Consider the following 23,930-nt stretch of genomic DNA (forward strand, 5'->3'; position numbering starts at 1 on the left):
CTTTGTGATTGGCATCAGCTTAGTAACAATTGCATGTATGAATATGTTAAATTCATTAGCTTTTGAACTTGATGGGTTGTGTAAGTTATTGTAATTCTTCTTATATTAAATGCTTGTATGCAAATTGATAATGCTACCATGCAATGGTTCGGTGTGAAAGTAGGATTATATCAAAGTGGTCTTCTTTGTATAATCAGTATATGGTTGAGATGTTCATTTTTTGTTGTATTTAACTAACTCCTTTGGAATGAATGATTATAATTTAGATAACAAACAACTTCGATGGGTTGTTCAGAATTTGATTAATGCAAGAATGATTGGTTAGATAGATTTGGAACTTTGCGATTTCCAAATTTGCAACTCAATACAAATAAATTGTTTGGTTGCATAGTCAAAAATTTAAGAAGGATTTCCAAATCCTGTATTTGAAGAGCTGAAAAGATTCACACTCAGATTTGCTGAAAATCATGTATTTCTAGTAGTTTCTTATGCATCGTATCCTTGTTTGAGCCTTGTTTTTAAAATCCACTTTTTATTTGTTCTCTCATTTGTGATTTAGTTTCCCACAAGCACGTGTATACATATATATCTCTTAGCATATACAATCTGAGTTTAATATATGTTGGTGTTTATACTCAACTGCAATCATGTACATTTCTGTTTATCTGTAACCTAGTATAATCAGCATATATAATCATAATCATGTATAGTTTTGTTTATATATCACTATTTGAGCTATTGATTTTTTATGTTTAGTTAGTATGGAATTAGAACAACAACAAAGGGGCAGGGGACATAACAAATGATTCTGGACATCGGAAAAAGACAAAGCCGTCATAGATGCTTTGGTTGAACTTTCTACAAGCCCTATATGGCGGGCAGAAAATGGCTTTCGGAGTAGATACCTCCTTTAACTGAAAAGAATGATACAAGAAAAGATTCCACAAACCAAGGCTATACCAAACATCGAATCTCGTGTAAAACTTTTGTGGGTAAGACGATTGTCATATCTGATATTCTACAAATAAGTGGTTTTGATTGGAATTTTGAAAGTAGCACTATCATGTGTGACAAAAGCTCCAATGACGAGTATGCCAAGGTAAAAAACATATTTATGAAGAATGTAAAGATAGATTGACATTTTATTGACATCATTTATTTTCTTATGCAATCCAGAGTCACAAAAAAGCAGTTGGACTATATGGTAAATCTTTTCCATTTTTCAACGAGCTCGCACCAGTCTTCACTAAAGATAGAGCTTATGGCAATACCATGGGTGATATTGGAAATGACGCAATCCAATATGAACATGATGACAACATTTCACTCAAGGAGGGTGTAAGTTTATCCCAAGTGCCCATTGATGACCTCCCCATGCTCACACAAGAACCGACTCAATCTCTATCACCTTTGCCATCTAATAATAGCACCTCAACAACATCTAGGCATCAGAAGAGGAAAAGTCTTGGTAAGGACCCAACAATGGAACAAATTTCTACAAATTTTCAAAATTTTGTAGATATGGTTAGTCCAGAGTTTAAAGCATTGGCTTAAGCAACAGCTCGTATTGCTAAGTTGGTAGCTCGCATTGCTGAATCTACAACACATAAAACTAAATCTACTGCTCGCAATGTTGAGATTGCTACACGTAATATCAAAATCTCTACCCGTAATATTGAAATTGCAGCTTGCAATGATACAGCTCGTGCAAAAATTGAAGGAAAGAAGAGATTGCTTAATGAAGTACTTTTTCCTATTAATGGGCTTAATGAAGATGAGGCAATGTTCATGCTGCAAGTCTTGCCAAAAGATGAAGATCAATTCAAAGTATTTTGTGAACTTCCAACTGAAAGGAAGCTGCGTTTTTGTCGGGTTTTATTATCAAGAATGTCATATTGCCTGCCTAATTCGTGAATCATCTTGGTAAGAATTTGCCACTGCAAACATTTAAATTTGATGATTACTTATTCTTCATTCCATATAGTAAATTTATGATCATGACTTATCTTACATAACATTTATACTTCATGTCTCAAGAATATTTTCTTATTGGGTTTGGTTTTTAAAGAGATGCTTGTGGTTGATATGGAGTTTGTTTTTTTTTAAAAAAAAAAGAAAAAAAATTAGCCTTTTCTATTTCAATGTTTTTTCTTCAGGTTTAGCCATTGTTGGCCAAGTGTTATGGGAAGATGACCACGGCAGGAATTATTGGTTGTTCCTTGTTTTGTGCAGTTGCATTTACTATTAATTTGGGTAGAACCTTATTTGAGAACATGCATCACTGCTTGTACTAAACCCATAGAGGTTGGAGATATGTAATGTTGATTTTGGTGATTTGGGGCCTGTTTGGTTGTCTGTAATTTAAATTACATGTTAGTTTAGTTACAGTATAAGTGAAAATACTGTATTTTCATTTACATCACTGTTGTTTGGTTTGCTGTAATTAGAAATGCTGTAAATTACTTTTATTTGTTTGGTTTAATGTAAGTAAAGGGGTATAGCCACCATGTAAGTGGGATGGTGAGATTACCCCCTTTATCTATTATTACCCCTATTATCTAATATTATTTATTAAAATTAATCTAATTAATAAATTTATAAGATATTTATTCCAAATAAAAATATTAATTATTTTTATTAATGATTAAAAATATTTTTTAAATTTAAATAATAAATAATATATTTTCTACAACATTATTAATAATCAAGATTCATTCAAAAGGTGTTTTTAACCTTCAATAATCACTGTTAATCAAGATTCATTCAAATAAATTTAATAATTAAGATTCATTCAAATAAAATATTTAACATTCAACATTCAAATTAAAAATAATTAAATAACATCAAGATTCATTTAAATAAAGCATTCAACATTCACTATTAATCTTGTTACCACATTCCTTCAAATAAATTATTCAACATTCATAATTAATAATCAACTAATACTATCCAAAATACAACATTTAACATTCATAGTTCAACATGACACTTTCCAACCAAAAAATAAAAATAAAAATAACATAACACTTGTCCAAACATCAAATAAAAATACAAAATTATACTTGTCCAAACATCACATTGTCCAAGTACAACACACTTGTCCAAACAAGAAAAAAATACAACATCACAATTGTCCAAACAAGTAAAAAAAATACTACATTGTTCCTGTCACAACATTATGTCAAATATGACAAGGCAAAATAACACTCTAGTTAACACCCAAATTTGTTATAACAACTCAAGCTCGACGACCACCCCTTACTTGATCAAGAAAATCATCCATCTAAATGCACTGAAAGGAATGAGTTTTGTTCATGAACCCATTTGCTAAAGAGAGATATTGAAGCAAATAGTCATATGCTCATCCAAGATCATGTTTAGTATAACAATCACTCAAAGTCATGATCTCATCAAACAAATCTTTGCTAATAAATTTACTCTTATCTGCCTCTAGTGCATTTGTAATCATACCCAACTTGAATTTAACATCTCGCATGATTTCTTCATCCGCCTTAGCAGGTTTTGCTCCTTTTTTTTACCTTCCTTAGCCTTGGAGATAGAACTTGTCGGTGCATTGTTGATAGAAGATTGACTTTGTGCAACCTCATCAAAATTATTAAACCCTTGGGTTTGGTTGTCAAGGTTAATTATTGGTGTTGGTGGTTGTTGTTCCATATGTGCACCTAAGCTTCTAAAGCTTTGAAAACATGTTCTTGCAAAAGATCCCGTTGCTTGATCGTTTCCACATACAATTGTCATCTCTTCATAGTATTGAATCGGTTTGTTAATATAAATCTCTTCCCCAGGATGTCCTACAAACATAAAATAAGCATTTTGTGATTTTGGTCAATGAGAAAATATTACATAAACCCATATATTACTCATAAATTCAACTTGCTACTTGTATGTATGTTCGATATTCTTCCTCCCCCATAATTATTTTTTTCCCCGCATCATCCCATGACACACCACTTAAACTTTTGATCTTCTTTATTATTAACCATGTTTTCCTCACATGTCGTAAATGATTATTGACATGTGTGTCACTTACCACCAAGTTGAATCTTGCGACAACGGTCCTAGCAACGGCATTGATAACAACACTCTTAAATCCTTTGTCAGATTTAAACCCAAGGTTTGCTTACTCAACTAGAGATATCAACATAAATGAGGTCATCATGGGTGTCCATCGGAAATTAGTTGACGTCTTCCTTCCAACAAAATTATGATTCTTTGGTGTCATATCTTCAAAATCCATCTGCCAAGTATCATAATTAACATTAGTAATTATTTCACACATATGGGTATTCAATAAATTGCAAAATACATAATATCTCCATTATTGAAAGCAAGGTAAAAAAAATTATGCTATAAGAATAAGTTTTATTACATGATTTGTTTTCTATAAGAAATAACAAAATTTGAAGATATGTTTCATAATCTCTTCAAAAGGCACACAAAAATATAATTAAAAAAAACACATAAAACATAGAAAGCTTTTTACATGTTACTCCGCATATCATTCATGATTGCTTCTCGAACTGCTAGCCATTCTCTAGCTTCTTCTCGAACTTGAGATTGTGTTCTCATTTCACGCACATTTGGTTCTCATTCTTTAAGGTTTGATATATATATATATATATATGTCTTGACCTCTTTGTAAAATATAATTATATAGAATACAACAAACGATGACAATATCAACTTGGGTGTTAAAAGGGAAAATTGGTCTTGATGTTAAAATTTTGAAATGATTTTTCAAAGCTCCAAAAGCTCGTTCCACCGAAGTGCGTAATGAAGAATGTCTATAATTGAATAATTCTTTCATGTTTGATGGTGTACGTGCACTAAATTGTTTAAGATGGTATTGAACACCACGAAATTGTGAAATAAACCCCGGCCTTGTAGAGTACCAGGCGTCTACAAGATAGTATTTCCCTATAATAAAACGGTTACAAGGTCTTGCTTGCATAATTACACTAAATTAAATATTTTAACATTTTATAGAATGATATTATAATACCTTCAGGTACTACAAGTCCATCTTCTCTTTCCAAAGCATTCTGAAGGACGAGTTCATCGTGTGCGGAACCCTCCCAACCGGCTAATACATATGTAAATTTTAATTCAAAATCAACCGAGGCTTATACATTTTGAGTGTGATAGTGGTTTTTTCCATAAAAACGGGCTACAATATCATGAGGCACCGATGCATGGATATGAGTACCGTCAAGCGCTCAAATGCAATCCTATGTAATTATCAAATTAGTTAATAATATTACACAATCTTTGATTAGGAATTTAACTATAATTAATCCTCTAATATTTATCTTAAAGTACGGCATGAATCTTGGATCTTGTGTGATGAGTGGACTAGTAGTTGTGCTAGGTTGTTGAATTAGTTCACCTCGATCTTCTCCAATAGTATGTAAAACATGGTTGAAATATCGGCTAACAATTTCTCCAGAGAGTAAAATATTAATGCTAAGAACTCTATTTCTCACATTATGCCTAACAATATGAAGGAACATGGCTACTTGTTCTTCAACACTTACATGTAAAGTGTTGTATAATAGTCCTTTTTCTTTCAGAGTACCATATAATCCAAAAAACGATGCCCTCCTCATCCTCAACATCGTTATACTAATCTAGTCCGATCCATACACTACTCTTGCAATATAATTTGTGTGTTGCTCATCTCTATTATAATAAGGCTCCAATGATAAATGGAGTCCTCTTCTTAATTTGCTTGTACCACATTGAAGCAAAAATAGTGATAAACAAGACCGTTGCGACCGCGGCATGCACATTCTCACAAGAATCCATCTAAAAGGCATATATTAAATAAAAATAAACCATTACTTAAATAAAAAAGAATTAAGCATTTATATGTTTATAAATCTATAAGAATTATATAAAAAAGAATTGATAATAAACCATTCATAAGACTACCAAAGTTTGCACAACAATAATAATCAACATATTTGTTTAAAAAAACCAAAAACTATTAGAGATTTACGAACTCCATTTGACATGATACTCAGTATAATAGTCATTAATCCCAACTTAATCACTAACACTCCATTTAACATATTTGTTTATAAAAAACCAAGAATTAAAGAACCTCAAGCCTGGTTATGAACAAAGTACAGTAACAATATATATATGGCTCTTGTATTAATGTGATTGTGATGTGACCCTAAAAGCTTAGAATGACATAATTAGGCTGATGGAGATACTAACATCTTTAATAATCTGAAGTTATTTATGTCTTACAAGTTATAAGATATGGATTTTTTAAATCAAATCCACAAACAGAATGATCAACTTTGCAGGAGCTGGGCATCTCCAGTTCTAACTTTAAGAGTTCTTCACTCAACAGGAGTAAAGTTAATGCATGACATTATCCTCATTCAAAAAAATACAATATCTAAGTTAATGTGATATGATATTAAAAGCAACACATCATGCATATAATCGGTTATAATTTAAACCTTTTTATTATCTAGAAAATCATCAAGTGAACATAATTCCCTTTTCCAGACATTTCTTTCAAGGAAATTCAGTATTATAAACGGCAATCAAATATGAAATTAGAAGCTATTCAAAAGTATCACACTTCATAATCCATTTAGTAGTCTCGAAAGTCAAAATTGGTCAAGAAATACCATATGGCCATGTTTGTACAGAAACATCAAGTTCAACTTAATAAAAACATCAGTCCAGGTAAATAATGAAAACTTTTTTGAAATCCTAATCACACTGGGGAGAAGCATAAACTCCAAAACTAACATCTTTTGTTTGAGCATTCCCTGACTTAGCGTCCGACTATAAAATCAACTTTTAAATATAGTAATTGCATACTGAGATGAAAACTTCGACAACAATGTGTAGTTTGAAGCTAATCCTCAATCAAAATTTTTGAAAGGCAAAAAACCAAAGCTTTAAATAAAACATCATATAAGAATACCAGTACATATGAGTTATGGCTACCAACTCAAAGATTAAACAAAAATATGGTTGGAAAGTTACAAATCTTGTTTCTGTAGAAATAGGAAAGCTGCTAATCTTAGTTCACAATGTCAACAACTGCAAACTAGAATGAGAGGAATTCACAAATGAAAGCATAATAACATAATCATGTGATAGTAAATCTTAGTTTCTTCAAAAGAACAAACTTTCCACCAAATTTATTTATGATCACAAGTCAATTCAGTGTTTCATGGACCATATGAAACATAACATGCCAATCATAAAAACAACAAAACAGACCCACATACATCCATTCCAAAAGATCAAACTTTCTGCCAAATCAAGGGAATCAAATCTTCAAATCATCATCAGGAATTAAAAAAAAATAATGGTTTACCTTGGATTCAACAGAGGAGCTCCAATTAGAAGGCGTTCATTGATCCGGAGGTGTAGAAGATGTTCCCTACTTGATCGAGATGGAAATTCAAAGATCGTGGAGGAGAAGGTGAAGTGAGCACTGCTAGGTTTTCAGGGAGTGGTGTGAGCTTGGACAAGGTGGTGACCGGGCTCCGAAACCCGAACGCCGATGGAGGAAGGTCGGGCTCCAAAACATGAATGGTTGAAAGCTTCTGCAAACCAAAGGGAAGAGAAGGAGAATAATGTTGCAAAAGTAAAGGGGAAATAGTGGTGATTTTATTAGGTTGCTTTACTGTATTTTTACTTACAGTCAAATTGGTTGTAAGTGAAAATACAGCAAAACTTGTACTTTGTTGTAAAACTTTTTGTATATAAATTTTTTTTACATCAAAACAAATACCCTTTTACATATAAAAGTACTTACATTACATCTATTTGCACCTACTTACTGCCAACCAAATAGCACTTTAGTGAATTATTGAATTTTGGTGATTTATGAGAGCATGCATAATTGCTTGTATTAGACCCATGGAGATGGAGAATTGTGATGCTGATTTTTGTGGTTCGGTGAATTGTTGAATTTTGGTAATTAGAGTGTTTTTAGGGTTAAATTTTAAAATTGTTTTATTATTCTTTCCTTTCTGAGTTTGGCAATGTTGTGCTTCAAGGAGAGGTTTTTTTTTCTTTGAAAATTAATATGATGAATGAAAGTTGGAATATACAAGTGAAAAAATCTATTTAATTTAACTAATAATCATAATATTAAGATAAATATAATTAATTTAAGAATTTAACTGCCAAATGTAATTGGGAATTAAAATGATTTTTTTTAATTTAACTGTTAATCATAATATTATCACAAATTTATTTAATTATATAATTAATATAAAAATAAACATGTTTGATGCAATTTAGAATAGTTAAAAATAAAAAAAATTACTTAATTTAATCGATAATCATAATATGAAAATAAATAATTATATTTTTAGTATTTTATAAATAAACTTTTATTTATCATTAAACATATATAAATATTATTTCTGTATAATAAGAGTATAAAAGTAATTTTTTCCATCTCCATGTTTTTATTTTTCCCATTTCCAACAACTTTTCTCTCCAACTAAATATCTTTTTTCATTCTCATCCTCTACTCATTCCCGTGCACTCTCTTTATTATCTCATTTTTCTCTATTCTTATTATGGAAATCTAAACTCCCCTTTAAGTTTTTTTATAGTGAAACTAATTCACTCGGCTAATTTACCATTTCATCAATATTATTTGACGACTTTTCTTTTATTGATAATCAGTCTAATTATTTTTATTAAAATAAGCTAAACCAATTAAATAACCATTTGTCACCAAATCCACAATAATTTACCCACAAATAGAAGGTAGGATTGAACTTAGCAATTGTAATAAAAATTTTAGAAAAGTTATATTTTAAATATCAATAAAAATGTAAAAAAAAAATAGACTTAAAAAATATGTGTGTGTGTGTGTGTGTGTTTGTGGAAAGAATTATGTTTTTAAATAAATTAAAAAAAAAAAAACATAAACACCAAACCCAACTTTATTTATTTATTTATAAATATATAAATTATATATATATATATATATATTACCAAAATTTTAAAATTATTTTAAAAATATATTTTTGATTATTTACCAAAATACCACCACAAGCCTCTCACATCACTACTATAAAAGGCCTCTCCATTGATCGAGAGCAACCGAAACCCCATCGAGACCTCAAGCTCACGAAAATGGCAGTTTCCGCTTCGCAGCATCACTCCCTCTGCAAGCTCATCGTCTCTCCATTCTCTCTCCCCAATCGGAACCCTCATCTTATCAAGAACCCTAACCCTAGTCCCAATCCGGTTCGTGGCCGATTCCGGAGGTTCGCCTGCTCCTCCATCGCCGCCTCCACCCCCGCCGCTCCTTCGGAAGAGAAGAATTCCCCTTCTCTGGGAGATTCCACAAGATCCGATTTCCCTATTCTCAATCAGGTCCCAGCTGCGAATTTTGAATATTATCCGTTTTCCACATATATTGAACGGAATTTTGAAGAATTGCATGCTTTGAAGTGTTTGGTTGATCTGTTTGAATTTTATTTTCAGCTTATTTTTATGGTAGTTCGATTATGGAAGATAGTTTTTACCTCAACGAGAATTAATTTGCTGAGAATTGTAGGTTATTAATGGCAAAAGGCTGGTTTACTTGGATAATGCTGCAACTTCTCAGAAGCCAACGGCTGTTATTAAGGTTTTGAAGGAGTACTATGAATCATATAATTCGAATGTACACCGTGGCATCCACTTCTTGAGGTATTCTAGAAATATTATCTGCATGTAGCTCCAAATTATGTTTTCTGTTTGACATGCTTGCTTTGTGTGTGACAACAAAGCAACTAACCAAACACAGTGAGCTCACATTTTTATTTGGAAAAGCCCTTAGATGTTTAATGTAAAGAGTCACGTATTTTTACTTTGAGGTTAACTTTGATTCTGAGTTTTGGTTACTCAAAATTGTTGTGCTTAGATGGTGGCAAGGTGACCTTGTTCTGTTATGTCCATACTATGCATGCTATGATATATATATATATATATATATATACATGAGACATGTGAAAGTTATCGCTTTTGACTGATTATATTTGGCAAATTCCTATTCTCAGTTTCTCTAGCTGCCAAAATGAACTTACCACCTGATACTAATAATACTTGCAAGTTCCACTAGTTAGGTTGCGGCCTCGTCTTTATTTGGCTTCTCAAAGAAAGTTCATGTACCAGCTCAGATGTGGGGATAAATTGCTTTTGTTGGTTTATGTATTTTTCACTGAGGGATAAAATTAGTAAAAAGAAAAACATGAAATGTGGTACTGTAAGTTGATTGGATGATAAGTGTCTTTATGGGGCAATCCTGACTCAAAATATTAAGCCATTTCTGTGACAGAATCAACATCAAATTTCCTCAACCTGGAAAATCTGCACAGAAATATACAGTTCACTGTATAATGTGAACAGTACGCTTTAACTTTTTTCTTAAATTAATGATAAATTTTTTTGCAATATATGGTATCTGGCTTTTCTTTTGAGTCCAGTGCTATTTTCTATCAAATACTGTGGTGCCGGTGCTAGAATTCCAAGTTCATCATAAATAGCTGACTAGTTTATTTTTTTGATGGTTTAAGTGCAAAGGCTACAGATGAATATGAACAAGCAAGAAGAAAGGTTGCAGCTTTTGTTAATGCTTTGGAACCAAGAGAAATTGTATTCACTCGGAATGCTACTGAAGCCATCAATCTGGTAGCATATTCATGGGGCCTTTCAAATTTGAAATCTGGAGATGAGGTTTATTATCTACTCATTCCTTTTGTTTGTTTTGTATTTTCTCTTTTAAAACATTGAGAATAAAAAAGGTTGTTATCAGTTGAGGATTGAATGCTGCTAACATCAGTTTGGAGTGCATAGGCTATAGTGAATGTGAAAAAGAATTCTTTGTTAAATTCTACTTTGTCATATCTGCATATCTCTTGCTTGGTAAGTTGGTAAATTTATTCTGTTGGAATTCTCACCTTTGAATATAGCTTGGATATCATGTTGCCTGTTTATGAATTTTTTTGTAGGAACCCAAGTTTTAGCTTGTTTAACTCCCAAAGAGAGTCTATCATCTATTCAGTTTTTATTATAATATTCAGATCAAATTTCTTAGACTTGGGTTTCTAGATCATTACAGTAGTTTGACCATGGAATTTTTATGTGTTTCGGTATTTCCGGTAAATGAGTTATAATTGATCCTATTGATAATACAGAGAATGAATATGAGTGTGTAACTTGTCATAATTGATTATATTGATAATACAGAGAATGAGTCTGTTATCTTTATCAAGGTGGTTCTATCCGTACCTGTTACTTTTAGGAATGTTTTTATGATCATCTTGGTTTTGTTTTGATTTAACTTATCACCATTACTTTGCTTTTTATCAGGTTCTCCTTACAATTGCTGAACACCATAGTGCAATTGTTCCGTGGCAACTGGTTGCCCAACAGACAGGTGCCTCTCTTAAATATATTGGTTTAACAAAAGAACAAGTTCCAGATGTTGATCAGTTGAAGAAGCTTCTCTCAAAAAAGACAAAGCTTGTGGTTACTCATCATGTCTCTAATACACTTGGTATATTTCAATCTTTTCTAATTCTCAGTATTATGATTTTTTTCGTCTCCAAAAATGACTATCCTTTCTTAAGAGCATGTGATACTGAAGTTGTTGTGGGAGTGTTACCATTTTAAAAGAATTATATTGCCGAATCTGAGTGGAGGCATTTGATTGAGCCACTGAAAGTAAATCCAGATTGTAGAGTTCAGGCCACGATGATATTAGATTATACTTGGCTGTAGTGGCTACATGCTTTGACAGCATGATTGACTTTTGCTGACATTTATTCAAGCCTAGTGCATATTTCAGACATTTTCTTTGCTTTGTATTGCTTTTAAATTTAACTCAACTTTTATGCTTAAGATACTTTGTGTGGAACAGCTTTGAAGCAATCGGCTGGTTTTACGGGCATTGTCCTTGAAGCCTTTTTTGCTTCTAGAGTTGTTGAGAAAATATACTCAATTTGATATCAGAGGTTTGTCGCATTGTCACACCCGAATGCATTACATTTTGTGGCCTTCATAATGATGACAGATAACTATGTGTTCCCAAAAAGAGGAAAGCCATTTCTGATCTTTATTTCTCCAATTGATTTTGGTTGTTTAATTGCCTCTTGCAATTATTGTGGGACAACTTAATCTTTATGTGTGACTTGAGTTAGCGCTATAAGGACCTTCGGATTAGAAAAAATTTCTTGGACATTAATAAATTTTGTAGACAAATGTCTATTGTATTAAGTATTTTTAATAATTAATTATCTTTTGTGTCTGTCAATATTAGATATTAGGATTTGTTATCTTGTTATTTCTGATAATCAAGATTCTCAATTTGATGCAAATTTTCTTGTTGCCAGCTTCTGTTTTGCCTATTGATCAGATTGTCCACTGGTCCCATGATGTTGGTGCCAAAGTCCTTGTGGATGCATGCCAAAGCGTGCCTCACATGTCAGTTGATGTGCAAAAACTTAATGCTGATTTTCTGGTTGCATCATCACACAAGGTTCGCCTATGGCATTCTTTCGTGGTTGATTCTAAAAAAAAAAATATTTTCATTTAAATTTAAGGTTGTAATGTTCTATTATTAGGAATTTTTGGAATAAATGTGTCTCAGATGTGTGGGCCTACAGGCGTTGGTTTCTTATATGGAAAAAGTGAGCTTCTATCTGCAATGCCTCCATTTTTGGGTGAGTTTGTATTCCTTATCATGTGATACCTGTGTGGGCTTGTCTCTTCCACTCGTTCTGCTTCTTAAATATGTATGTTCATTTACAATTGATCTGAATAGCTGATAAGTTTTCAGAACATCTAATTTCAAATGTGTCCCTTGGATAGGTGGTGGGGAAATGATAGCTGATGTATTTGAAGATTATTCTACATATGCTGAACCTCCTTCCAGGTCCGGATATTTACTTAATTCCAGATTATAGTATTGTACTTGTAATTCAACTCTGAGTGGTATGTTGCATCAGTTGAGTCTCCATACATGTATTATTGGGCATTAAGATTGCTTCTAAACTCAGGAAACTTTTCTGAGTAATATAGATTTATACCTTATTTTTATTTATAATGATAAGAATTTGATTTCCTAATTATGATAGAAGTTCTAATAAGACCCAACTGGAAAATAATTCAGACTATAATATATTTCTTCACGAGCATGATTTGTTGCATTTAGCTTGTTTTTGTATTTCTAACTTTTTCATGCAATGAATAAAGTCTATAGGAGTAATTTAGGGGTAAAGCCATCTTCGGTATCATACTTTACCTTGAAGTTTAGTGCCATCTGTGCAATTTCAAAATGTTTGATATGGTGCCTGCACTTTGCTTTTTTGTTCATTTTCATCCTTGTGAATTACTTTGATTGCCACTTGATGTGCGATATAAATTATTTGAGTATTTTATCCTTGTTCATGTGTAATTTAGAGGGGAAGCGGATGGTGATATGGCATATAAAGTTGATTGCATTTTCCCATGTTAGCTTCGCATAAGATTTTTTTAAAAACTAACAAATATCTTCTCTTGTAGAAAGTGGATAAAATAAAAATATGTTTTGGATCGTATATCAAGTGACAACTAAAATACTCCTGCACCTTGTTTGGTTGCAGGCTAGCAAATGTTCCCTTAGCCAAACAAGGTGGGATGCATACTATATAACCATTTTATAGAGATTTGATTATTTAAATGAATATATTTAATAGTTATTTATTATTAAACAATTATTACTATTTCGAAAAGTACATTTTAATCTAAAAATATTTAATTTTTTTAGAATTAATTAAGTCAAACTTTGGTCAATTCAAATAATTTTTTTTGTCTAAAAGATCCTTTTAGACCCTCACTCTTATCCCCCAACCAAACTTCTCTTATGGACCAAATATGAATAAATAAATAAAGAGAAGCAAAGTACATGAACTCTATTGATCGTAACCGAAGATGACTTTGTTCTTAAATTTTAATTATTTTGGCTGACTTTTGTTTGTAATATCTGCATTTTAGTCACAAGATTTTATTGATATATAGCAAACAATTAAGATAATTGCAAAACATTGTCTATAATTTTCTGCTGTTAATCATCATTAATCCTCTTGGTAGTTGTTTTATGGTTTAGATTGGTTAAGATCACTTAAATACTTGGAAGTGTAAGCTTCTCACCAAGATTTTACTAATACTAATACTTGGCATCACTAACCTACAAGCAACAACTTTTCAAGGTCACATTTTTGTATGAGTTGCTTGGATGTGCATAATTTTGAAATACACCATGGTTCTCTTTTTCAGTTCATCTAGCAAGTTGTCATTTTGCCCATGGACTTCAGATTTCATTAATACATTTTTTATAAATAAATTTGAATTAGTTCTCAATGTCATCCTGAATATATTTTAGATTGCCACTATTTTTCAAGTATTATGTTCATATGTAATTCTGTGCACCATGTGTTCTGCCATGTTGCAACTGTATGTTCCAAGCTGCTTATGGAAGAAATAGGTTCTGAGCTTCTTTGTCAGTCCTCGTCCTCCTGTATTATCAATGTTTGGTCTTACCTACTTGACCATTATATGTAAACTGAAAGAAAATCTGACTATGATTTTAGCTAGCTATCTTTATATTGTAAATGTTTAGATCTACTTTTGCACAGATTTGAAGCTGGAACACCTGCAATTGGTGAAGTCATTGGTTTGGGAGCAGCAATTGATTATTTATCCAACATTGGCATGCAAAGGATTCATCAATATGAAGTTAGTACATATTTATAATTATTTTTTTCTCTGTTATGTATAATTTAGGCCGATATATAATTTATTTTTATGTACCATACATATATGATTGTTTGTATATGGGGGATCTGCAGTTTTTAAATTTCTTTTTTCTTTCATATTATTGATTCAATATTGTCAACTAACCTCTTTGTCTAATCCGCTTTTCTCTTACTTTAGTTGGAACTGGCAAATTACCTATATGATAGTCTCCTGACAATTCCCAACATCCATGTCTATGGTCCCGCTCCTTCAGAAACAACCCACCGTGCGGCTCTTTGTTCATTCAATGTTGAAAAGCTTCATGCAACTGATATCGCAACTATTTTGGATGAAATGGTACGAACTACATCTGTAAAATTTACGATTGTGTGTGATAGGTTTTCTTGAGTAGGTTTTTAAATGAATTGCCTCCCATTGCTCCTGAGCATTAGCTGGAGAAAAAAAAATGTGGAATTATTGTTATGCCCATATCTTCTGTTTGAAGTTATTGCATGTGTCATAAACTTGGTCAATGATACTCAATGGCACTTTGCAATTTCTCAAAGTATCAAATCACATTGCCTAGCATTCCTGCCGACCTTTTTTATTCCTTATTAAGGTGGGTGCACTGGTATAGTGGTACCAAAACAAACATTTTACCCATTTGATTTAGATGAGTTTCCTTTTTTTTTAGCATGTTTCATTGTCATCATAATCAGCTTGACCATGCTTCATGTTACATCCCAGGGCAAGTCAACGTAATGCATTATTTCAAAAACAATTTTTTTTTTTGAAAAAATGCATTATTTCAATTGTTGCTTGTTTGAAAATGAAAATCAAGTACGGTATAATTAAATATAGGACTTGGGACGAAATCCAAACTGTAGTTCTGCTAATGGATCTTATTATCAAGTCTTTATTATTATTGTATGGATTAGAAGTCAAACTAGAGAGGGCAAAGAGGCTGTGGCTTATTTAGTATAGTCGAACCAAAGAATTTTTTAAGTATTCCTTCAGTATTGATGTCTCTTTATCCAAGATCGAAACTGACTTACTGTAATCTCATATCCTTATTCTCACATTGCAACCGAATAATATATTCTCTTCAACATCTGCGTGACAAGTGTAGGGACTTAACTGGTAGGATAAGTTTCTTTAGAAAGGGAGCTCATCACCTGCGAGGTACTCTTAGCTTATTTGGGATTAGTCACTTGTCATTGACAAATGTGTAAACATTTACTTTGACTTCGGCTTTAGCATCATTTTTTTTCTTCGTAGGTTTGAATATGTAAATGGAGTGAAAGCTAACTCATCTAAATATCTGCTTGAGTGGGTCTGAGCAATATCTCCATATTTGTGAATGAAGTTGCATATTTATAATTCCTATAAACATCATATTTAGTTAAGATGCCCTTTCTTGTCATCTTTTAGTAGCTAATTCTGAAACTCATAATGCTGGTTTTGCTTTTCTTTGATTTTCTATGATGACAGAAGCGAAGTTGCTTCTTTCCCCTTAAACTTGGGAAATATTATCTGATTTACATAATTTTCAAAATATGCGAGGAAGAAAATAGTGATATTAACATATTTTTCAAAATATGCGAGGAAGAAAAATAGTGATATTAACTTATAAAATTAGTTGCTTCAAATAATGTTTGTAGACCTTTTGGTTCTTTTGATTCTTGATGCATATCATTTTTTTATCACATGGCACTGGAACATAACTGCCTACTGTTTTTCAAGAAAGGCTTTTCTTAAGCCAATCGGTAACAATTTTCCTGATGTTGCTGCTTTTTTAGCATGGAGTGGCTATTCGATCTGGGCACCATTGTGCACAACCACTCCATCGGTTCTTGGGTGTGAACTCTAGCGCACGTGCAAGCCTTCACTTCTATAACTCTAAAAAAGATGTGGAATTTTTTATAGAAGCACTCAGAGACACCATTGACTTCCTCACCAAATTCCAGTAAGTGATTATGAAGTTAATTTGAATTATGTATGAGTTGTGTAATCTTTTTAGTGGTAAATATCTGTATTAGTTAACTTTAATTTGTTCTTGATCAAAGAATAAAATTTTGTATTTACACGCTGTTCTTCTTGCACTTCTGTGCAAAATGTGTTTAAATTGAAAACTATCACACATGAGTTGGCAGAAGCAGTAGAAATTTTAACTATGGGATTGGCTTAAATGACGACAGGCAGAAAGTAGCCTGGTTTCCACAAAATGACTCTGAATTTACCGAGGTGACTGTTCAGGCCATAAATTGTGCGATTTTATTCACATCCAAGTTCTGTGTTGAAGCCACTATCGCCCTGTTACCCTGTTATGCATTTTTATGACTTCTAAACTTGCTACAGTTCTTTTCCTTTTCTAGTTCAGGTTCCTTTTTTATTTGTATAGTAAATATGCTTTTGTTTTTGTAAATTGATGATCTTATATTCTCTCAACTTTGGTACTTTAGTATATTACTGTTATTTTTCCAATCTGAAGCCAAGTTTTTTAGAATGCTCCTTGTTGGTCAAGAGTCAGGACTATGGTTTTGATCATTACACTATTTTGTTCTGTTTGTCTTCAAATACTAAACCATTGATGGTGAACCGTCTTTCATGTCTCCAAAACCTTTCGTGTTCTATGTTCATAGTGCTCTGAGAACATGCTTTATCACTAGGAATAATACCTGATTTTAGATTTGCCAGCAATGATTATGAATTCAGGTAGAACAGTTCTTGTAAAATAATGTAAACTTTAGTTTCTAAGGGCTAAGTATCTCATCTGTTGAAGGCACTTTGTGTATGTTCTATAAAATAGAATATAACTATTTACCTGATGCCAAATTGAGTGAGACCACCAATAAATTACTTGTACCCATCTATGTGCTACACTCATTGGCAAAGCAAGCATGTTGTTATTTGTGTTGTCTTCTATAACTTTCTCATTTGCCACCATGATAGTTAAGTCATGTAGAATGCATCTTGTGGGTGTTATTAATAAACTCAATTAACAGTGTGATTGACTGAAACCTATGTTATAATCGGACCAATTTCCAGCCATTTGTTTTTTAATACTTTCCTATGTGACTTGAATGAGAGTATTGGTTGCAGTTTGGATTACTAGGTTTACTGTCTACAAATAAAATACTCCATGATCTCATGCCCACTCATTCCCATGCATCCTTATGCAGCTTAATTGGAGCATTACTGAGCTGAGTTATCAGCAGTATTCTCTTATTGTAACATCGTCAGTAAATTTACTAAATTTCTCACTGCCAATGTGGCATTTTTGTTCTAAGTAGATCTGAACTTTTAGTAGAGTTTTTAACTACAAGCTCCATTTCGCTTTGATTGTCATGGTGTCTGTGCTTTGTATGTCTCTTTAGTTTTTTAGAGATTATATTTGGAAGAATAATCCTAATAGTGATGGTAAGAGAAGTTCCTCTTAACTTCATGATAATATTATTATGTTGCCTTAATTTACTTGATAGAAGCTGCCTCATGCTCATATGGGATTCTGGTATCTTATGATATCCAGAATTTTGATTATTTAGCCACAATTTGCTAGGTTTTATCAGTCTTTTGATCACATTTGGATTTTAGGGCACTGATATATGCTGTTATTCTTTCTAGGTAGCGCAGTGTTCAATGTTGTGTTGTTGGGAAGCACTAAATATCCCATGCTAGCTCATATTGTGTTTTGTCATCCAAAAGTAGAAAATACCTTTTTGAATAATTAAGGCTTTCTAATATTACTGATCTGGAGTGGGATTAAAGGTGGCCTGTACTGTAGTTCCACCATCACCATCAGACCGAGTTGTTCTCTCTTGAAGCAAAAAGAGTGTGAAATGGTTAGTTGGAATGGTGGTTTATTCTAGACTGTTTAGCACATGGTTAGTTATGCCCTTTTCGACAAAGAGCTGTGTGTTCCTTTAGGCTATTTTAGGAGTGTGATTCTGGTCAACTCTGGATTCTATCATCTTTCATAGCTATCCCATGAGAAACTCACTAAAGCAGGGGGAGATGTTTCTGGTCACAACTTGTGTGTACTCCTTTTTTATTGATTAGAGACATGAAAAAATGGCTGGTAGTTGCATAGTAAGTGCGTTGTTTTTTCAACTTGGCTGGAAACATATCTGAAATGCTACATGGTAATAAGAATCTTTTTATGAGGGTTCTTGAAAGCTAGTACTTTTTGTCACAATGTATTTCTACTCCTCCAAAATATCTACGTTTTTTGGTACAATGGTGACAGGCCTAGTAGCTAGAGTAAATGAGTTGTTCTTCTACATGAATAGAGAAACCAGTCTCATGTGAGATGTTGCAGTGTTGGAAGAGCTTGTGATGAAGGTTCTTCAATCCTAGTACTTTTTCATTATGATGTATTTCTACTACTCAAAAGACATCATCACTCTGTTTATTATAGTGATTAAAAAAAGTAAATAAGCAACTTGTGAAGTTTGAGGTTTACTCTTATTTGAGGAATTACCATTGATGATCTTCTCTGAGCACTTGGTATTTATATTTCCTGCTTTATATATTGCAGCTCAGCATATCTTTTCAGTCTATATATTACAAATTATATTCATGCATGTGCTTATTTAATGTCATTAAGTCATCTCTGCCTCCAGCCTTCTTCCTCCATGATTAAGGGTTTGTATTAAAAATTATATCTTAATCTCTTTTTTCAAAGGGCCTGTAGATAATATGGTCATCAGATCTAGTGTATTAAAGTATGCGTGTGGTGTTTGTCTGCTTTATAGGATTCTGTTAGTTTGGCAGGTCTCTTGCTACCATTCATTTTAATCATAGTGTTTTAGTGTGCAAATCCTTGACTAATAAATGCTATGTTTCATTGAAAATCATGCCAAGCATGATACCATATGTAGCTTTGATCACCCATAATGTAGTGTAAACTCGAAGCAAAGTTTCCGGTATGATTTCCGTCATGCAAAGTCTTTTCTGCAGGAATTTTGTAGCAGAAAAGTGGGACTTGATCTCCTCTCCGGCACACGGAAGAACTTTCGCCCTTTTTTTTTTTTTTGTACAATTAAATTCCTGGTTTTCCACTTTGTTTACTTTTCTTGAGTTTGCTAGTATTATAGAGTTTGTGAAAAGGGACCCCTCCACATGAGCACTGCTTCTGCTAAGGATGGTCCTGTGTGATGCTCATTGCCGACCTACATCGTCTAATCAAAATGGCCCCTTGTTGAATGGGTCCTCATCTTAGTTGGACTTCCAGGGGTTATGTTACTAACTTTTTCCCCATTGCACACCTAATCTCATTGATTGCAGGGTTTCATCTACTGACTCTTCCAAGCAGTTGTTGGCCTATCCATTTTGATAGCAATGTCATCCAGGTATGTTCCCTTTCACCTTTTTTAACCTTTGTGTTACTTCATATTAGTTTTCTGATTAGCAAAATATAAATTATGGACCATTCAGATAATGGGTTGATAACACACACACATGAGGATAAGGACATCCTATCTTAAGGACAACCTATAATAGTTATTGTCCATTCATATTTTTATAACAATATTTAACACTTGTAATAGTACTGAATTACATTAACTAATAGTAAAAAATGTACGTCACCCCTAAATAGCAACCGTTACATCTAGATCATAATTAAACTGGATTTTAAAAACCTGAGAATGCCCATAAGAATGTATATATATATATATATATATATTGTATATCTTTGCATTATTATGTTAGGCATACAATTGTGGTAAAAAATGAAAAGTGTGATTCTTGCTTATTTGCTGCCCTGCAAAAAGGGTACAAGATTGGTCAGGTCCTTGCCTATGAATGAGTACATCCCAACTGGAGATGGGTGGCAGTGTGCCAGAACAATATATTATCAATACCCAAAAATCCAATTTCTTGTTGGATCTTATGGTATGTTTGGATCTTGTTTTGGATGGATATACATCCACTTCTCTCAAGATTAGTATCACTATAAATTTAATACAATACAGTAGAAACAAGTTTTATTCCCAAACATGTATATATAAACTACTCATTAGGAATTAATTACTGGATAAGTAGTAGCTTGTCAAGAATGATAGGGGCGTTGATGCATGTCTGTAATCCAACATTCTCTTCTAAGTTCTAATTGTTTGACAATCTACATGCAAAATTTAAGCATCATTTGACCACATGAAGGCCACACATTTGTCAGCCCTGTTACTTAAATGCTCTGGACCCACCTGACCAAACACACACAAGTCTCGTACACCTCAACCCCATCCCTCATCACGTGACGCCCTTTTTCCCTTAACAAATCCCCATACTTGACAAATATCTCCTATACTTTTTTATATATTAATTTCAAAAACATTTTTTTCCACAAGACTTCATTGTCCATCTTACACAGTGCAAGAGTTACATTATTATTAAATTAGAAAAACTCCTTAAAGTCCAAACTTTTCCACGTCAAAGACGTGGAGCTCACGGAAAGGCTTCCTCTTCAGTCTTCACTCACTAATCACTATGCCATAAGGTCCCTTCTTCTCCTCCCAATATTTTCCCAAAATTAAATTAAATTAAATTAAAACCAAAATATAATAAAAAACTAATAATAATTATATATATCATAGTAACAAAAGATCCCGCCACACTCACACCTCACTATTAACCCAAAACTCGCCGCCAAACTCGGCCAACTCATGACTCAGTCACCATAAAAAAACCCAGAACTTAGCGAAGGTGTTTTATGTCTTTTCTCACCCTCTCTCTAAAACGTTACGACCTCAAGAGAAAAATCGGCCGCGTCGAACTCACCGAACTCGACCTCGCCCCAGCACTGTGTTTCTGGCCACCCGAACTCCGTTAGATTTAACGGCGTTTCCTCCACACTCAACCCAAACGCGTCCACGTCACCGTAAACCAAGCAATCAAACGGCGTCTCCTCCACACCGTAACGCAGCACTGACGTCGGCGACGGAAACGCCGCTGACCCATCATCCTTGCTCACCTCCTCTCCACTCTCCACCGTCCCCGTCGCCGTTGCCGTCACCGACACCTCCGCCGTCACCGCTGCCGTCGCCGACGCCTTCGAGGTCGGGAAGTTGGTCACGGCCTTATCCCCCTTCAACCTCACGGCAGCGCTGTCGTAGACGAAGGCAGCCTCCTCCGCGGTGTCAAACGTCCCCAACCAAACCCTTTTCCGCTGCGTCGGATCCCGGATCTCCGCCGCCCACCTCCCCCACGGCCGCCGTCTCACCCCTCTGAACCTCTTCCTCTCCACCGGCTCCACCACCCTCCCCGCCTCCCGCTTCGTCACTGGCCTCCGCCTCCTCGGCGGCTCCTCCGCCACCTCAATCCCGATCTCATGCACAAATCTCCTCCTCTCTCTCCTCACCTCCTTCTCCTCCTCATCATCCTCACTCGAAGACTCCTCCGTCGCATCAGGGTCAGCGAAAGAGATCCGTACGATCTTAGGGTTTGCCGATCTCGATAGGGCTTTCCTCGCCGCCATCCTTCTCGCCGAGATCACGTATTCCCCAACCTTCTTTTCCGGCTCGCCGGCGCCACCGCAATCCCGCCGATTCATCGGTCGACGCTGGAGATGGAGATCGTGCGGCTGAGATCGATCCGAGGTTTCATCAAAAGGCCCAAACACGACCCGGGTCCTTATCCCGAGGAATCCAGACGGTCAGGATTTAAGCTTTTAAGGGTTTAGAAAAGAGAGATGAACCCCAGAAAGAACCAGAAACGAGAGGGAGTAAACGAGAGTGTTAATGGAGGAATATTTATATGCCAAGTGGATCTCCCTAAATTACTATTATACCCCTATGATAAGGCCTCACTCCCCCATTCTCCTCTCAACCGTTGGATAACGAGATCCTACGGTACAGCTTCGTCATAATCCTCCAGTGGCAAAATAGTGATAAAACTCTCGGTTCAGGGTAATATCGTACTTTCATAGTCTTGTTGGGATTCTTCTTAAGGTCTTAGCCGCCCTCTTAAAGTGGGCCCAACTCCGGCCCATCAACAGGCCTACATGCGCGGTCACAGTTTAAACCATTCAGACCTGTTCCGCAGGACTATCTCAACGCTTCTCACTCACTCCCCCTTCTCCATCACCGTCCCATCGCCGAAACGTTAAACGTAGACCGTCCGATTGAAAGACCTCTTCCTGTTCTGGTGTCTCGCGGGTTCAGCTTCTTGATATTTACAAAACCCAAGGGTGTTATCGTCAAAATCTCATGCGAGTTGGTCGTTTCGCTAGGCCACATCAGCTACTGTGTCATCTCAGCTTCCCGGAAAGAGTGCCATGAGATCTCGACACGTAAGCAATGTAAACGAAATCCTGAACGTTGGATTGGCACGTGAGCACTGTACCCAAAAAGCAACAAAATGGGAAAACCAAAGCGGCCACCAATAAGAGTGGATGTCGGGGCTTGCGTGTCTTCCCGCGCTTCCTTCTCACGTGCTCCCTTCTCTCACGTGTGTTGTCTTTTTTTTTTCCTTCTTTTTTTTCTTCTTTTTTTCTTTTTTTCCTAAAAAACAACTTGCTTACCCCTATAAAAAAATAAATAATTATTAATATACATTTATAAGATTTGTATTTATATATAAATCTTTATATTATGTCCGTGCTAATCCAACGGCTCTCAACCCATACTAGATTCATCTCCCCCGCACGATCCAACAAAAAATAGCATATTATAATAACCATCGATCCTACTCAACTCATCCTCACTCTAATGCTTTTTATCATTTGCGAACATCCTACGAAATCATATAACGTAAACTATATTAAAAATTAATATATATTTTTTATCAGATATATATTTTTTTATTTTTAAATAAATGATAATATATTTTTTATATTAAAATTTTAATTAATTATCTTATTAAAAAAAGTATACAACTCAATAGTATGGCACCAAAGTTTAAAAAAGGAGGTCATGAGTTCAAATCCCTCCTCGATAGTACTGTATATACACTGTATATCCGGGCTCCAGTACTGTTCGGTATTTTTTTATATTCACAAAAAAGAGCGCTTGTTGTCTATTTATATAAAAATAAATAAATAAATAGTTTATAAGGGTATATTAAGCAAATTTTCATTTTTGTATAGATGTTCAAACATCAATTAATTCTTTTAAGAAAAATTAAGTTTATGGTTCTATTGCAATTATATA

At 34.1% G+C, this 23,930-nt stretch overlaps 2 protein-coding genes across 4 annotated transcripts; one reads left to right on the plus strand and one right to left on the minus strand.

The window, feature by feature from the left end:
• Window positions 1–9,107: 9,107 nt before the first annotated feature.
• LOC120269454 (cysteine desulfurase 1, chloroplastic) lies at window positions 9,108–20,043 on the plus strand. 3 transcript variants are annotated; one of them, XM_039276785.1, is made up of 11 exons: window positions 9,108–9,396; window positions 9,581–9,714; window positions 10,581–10,740; window positions 11,377–11,563; window positions 12,399–12,544; window positions 12,656–12,728; window positions 12,877–12,940; window positions 14,682–14,781; window positions 14,980–15,138; window positions 16,581–16,747; window positions 19,741–20,043. In XM_039276785.1, exons 1-11 carry the CDS (start codon window positions 9,154–9,156, stop codon window positions 19,904–19,906), a joined length of 1,599 nt encoding a protein of 532 aa, XP_039132719.1. In that variant the 5' UTR covers window positions 9,108–9,153; the 3' UTR covers window positions 19,907–20,043. The 3 variants fall into 3 exon arrangements, with proteins under 3 accessions (XP_039132719.1, XP_039132720.1, XP_039132721.1); XM_039276786.1 differs by having other exon boundaries at window positions 19,752–19,929; XM_039276787.1 differs by lacking the exon at window positions 19,741–20,043 and adding an exon at window positions 19,028–19,055 and having other exon boundaries at window positions 9,109–9,396.
• A 1,424-nt stretch (window positions 20,044–21,467) lies between these two features.
• LOC120268289 (pathogenesis-related genes transcriptional activator PTI6-like) lies at window positions 21,468–22,515 on the minus strand. Its single transcript, XM_039275733.1, has one exon. The coding sequence runs from the start codon at window positions 22,331–22,333 to the stop codon at window positions 21,515–21,517; it is 819 nt and encodes a 272-aa protein (XP_039131667.1). The 5' UTR covers window positions 22,334–22,515; the 3' UTR covers window positions 21,468–21,514.
• Window positions 22,516–23,930: the final 1,415 nt, after the last annotated feature.

The sequence above is a fragment of the Dioscorea cayenensis genome, chromosome 9, assembly GCF_009730915.1.
Source record: "Dioscorea cayenensis subsp. rotundata cultivar TDr96_F1 chromosome 9, TDr96_F1_v2_PseudoChromosome.rev07_lg8_w22 25.fasta, whole genome shotgun sequence".
Taxonomy (NCBI): domain Eukaryota; kingdom Viridiplantae; phylum Streptophyta; class Magnoliopsida; order Dioscoreales; family Dioscoreaceae; genus Dioscorea; species Dioscorea cayenensis.

What these genes read in the sequence shown, in the direction of transcription:
- LOC120269454 (XM_039276785.1), top strand. Translation starts at nt 9,154, where the DNA reads ATGGCAGTTTCCGCTTCGCAGCATCACTCCCTCTGCAAGCTCATCGTC. An exon ending in ATTTGAAATCTGGAGATGAG is followed by an intron (nt 10,741 to 11,376) that starts GTTTATTATCTA and finishes GCTTTTTATCAG; the next exon opens with GTTCTCCTTACAATTGCTGA. An exon ending in TATGCTGAACCTCCTTCCAG is followed by an intron (nt 12,941 to 14,681) that starts GTCCGGATATTT and finishes ACTTTTGCACAG; the next exon opens with ATTTGAAGCTGGAACACCTG.
- LOC120268289 (XM_039275733.1), bottom strand. Translation starts at nt 22,333, where the DNA reads ATGAATCGGCGGGATTGCGGTGGCGCCGGCGAGCCGGAAAAGAAGGTT.